This window comes from Galeopterus variegatus, unplaced genomic scaffold (genome assembly GCF_000696425.1).
Source record: "Galeopterus variegatus unplaced genomic scaffold, G_variegatus-3.0.2 Scaffold5447, whole genome shotgun sequence".
In the NCBI taxonomy this organism is placed as follows: Eukaryota; Metazoa; Chordata; class Mammalia; order Dermoptera; family Cynocephalidae; genus Galeopterus; species Galeopterus variegatus.
In genome coordinates, this window is record NW_007731558.1 from 46,898 (window position 1) to 48,575 (window position 1,678).

A 1,678-nucleotide genomic window follows, 5' to 3' on the forward strand; every position below is an offset into this window, starting at 1 on the left:
CGCCCCTTCCCTACCTGAAGGTGGTCAGCGAAAAGCTGTACCCGCGCTCCGCCATCTTCGCCCGGGGAGCCGACGCACGCCCGGACGCACGCGCACTGCGGCCGGCGCCTGTCCATTTCCCCGCCCCTCGCTTTCCCTTCTCTCTCTCTGATTGGAGGAGATTTCGAGGCATTCCGGGAATAGGGGGCGTTCCGGGAGCCGGGTTTGGCCGCCTCTGTGCGTGTGTGTGCGCGCATGCTCGGACCGGCGGGGAAGATGGCGTCTGCCGTGCTGGTGCTGGTGGTTGCGGCACGCCCGGCAGCCCAGGAACTGCTTCGAAACTGGTGGCAGCTATTGCGACGGCAGCTTCAGCGGAACCGGCCAGGCATTCCCGGTCCTCCGTGGGGTAGGTGAAGGAGGTCTCCGTGCGCAGGGGGCCGCGCGAGGGCACTCAGGCATCGCCTGCTTGGGCCGCGACCTTCCCTGACGCAGCGGCGGCCCGCGGCCTCTTCCACACGCACGAACGGTTCTCTGCCCGTCCCATCCGTGCGCGGAACGTAACCGACGCGCCTTGGCTGTGTCAGAGGTCAACACAGCCAAGCATAGTTAAAGGCTGAAACGGGTTTTTTTCCAGTGATTACTGGCAGGTGGAGAAAGAGGTGAACTTGGTTCCGATGTGTGCAGAGGTGATGTGAGCTATCAAAGGGAGGATGAGGGAGGGGAGAGTGCGGGGCTCCGTAGAGTCGGAAAAACTCAGGCAGCTGGAGTACCCGGATGGCCAGTGTGAGCGCGGCCAGGGCAGCCGCGTCTGTGGGCAGTAGTCTGAGTTGGGTGCTGGCCTCCCCAGAGAGCAGACAGAGGCCCGGGCCTTCCCCATGATTGCATTTCAGAGGAATGGTCTCTTTATAGCAATAGCCTCTTTGACGCTTCTGAGTTGCTAGGGATACACCTTTAGAGTTGTAAGTCCTTGTTAGTAAATGCGCTAAGAAAGAGATCAGGGCCCTATCATCAGATGTGTGCTGGTTAGAATAGTACGTTTTCCTGGTAGCGTTGAGCTTTCTCAGGCAGGACGTTAAAGAGTGCTGAGGTCATCCTGGGGACATGCCTTATGCTAGAGTTTGATCAAGTTTCTCAGTGCAGGGGTTTGGACACTTGGCATCAGAGCCCCCTCTCTAGATCCTCCTTATCTTTCCTTTGCGGTCCTCCCACCCTCTGATGCACAGCAAATGCAGTTTGCCCTCTTCTGTGGTGTTTGAGCGCTGTGCGGTTGAATTCTGATTCCCATGTTTCCTTTAGTAACTAATTTTAGCAGTACTTTTAGATATGTTGAAAAGGAATATGAGTTGTTAAGTGTTAGCTTTGTGTACATTTAAGAGTTCTTATAAGAAGAGATGCAAGTCTGAGGAATAGCAAGAAAAAGGTAAAGGAATCTTTTATAAGCAGTTTAGAAAAGCAAAAGTAGAACGTTGATGGTTGCATAAAATCATACACAGAAGTGGTGAGCTAGCTCTTTTCCTTAGAGAACAGACAGTAATCAAGAGTAAATATTTAAAAGAACTAAGTGACTTAAGGCCTATCAGGTTATATGGTAAAGGAGCTAACTCAGTTTGAATATAACAAAAAAAGGCCAATAGACAATTTTCTTTTTTTTTTTTTGTCTTTTGTCTTTTTTCCGTGTCCAGCAACGGATCGCAACCCT

General features: G+C 52.6%; 2 protein-coding genes across 2 annotated transcripts in view; one reads left to right on the top strand and one right to left on the bottom strand.

Moving 5' to 3' along the window:
- PSMA2 (proteasome (prosome, macropain) subunit, alpha type, 2) overlaps window positions 1-77 on the bottom strand; it is a 13,715-nt gene extending 13,638 nt beyond the window's left edge. Inside the window, exon 1 of the mRNA XM_008589439.1 lies at window positions 15-77. Coding sequence (XP_008587661.1) covers window positions 15-55 — 41 coding nt within the window. The 5' untranslated portion in view covers window positions 56-77. The remainder of the gene's footprint in view (window positions 1-14) is intronic.
- Window positions 78-236: 159 nt separating this feature from the next.
- The window catches only part of MRPL32 (mitochondrial ribosomal protein L32), a 6,048-nt gene continuing 4,606 nt past the window's right edge, over window positions 237-1,678 (top strand). Inside the window, exon 1 of the mRNA XM_008589438.1 lies at window positions 237-385. Within this exon, the coding sequence (XP_008587660.1) occupies window positions 256-385 (130 nt within the window). The 5' untranslated portion in view covers window positions 237-255. The remainder of the gene's footprint in view (window positions 386-1,678) is intronic.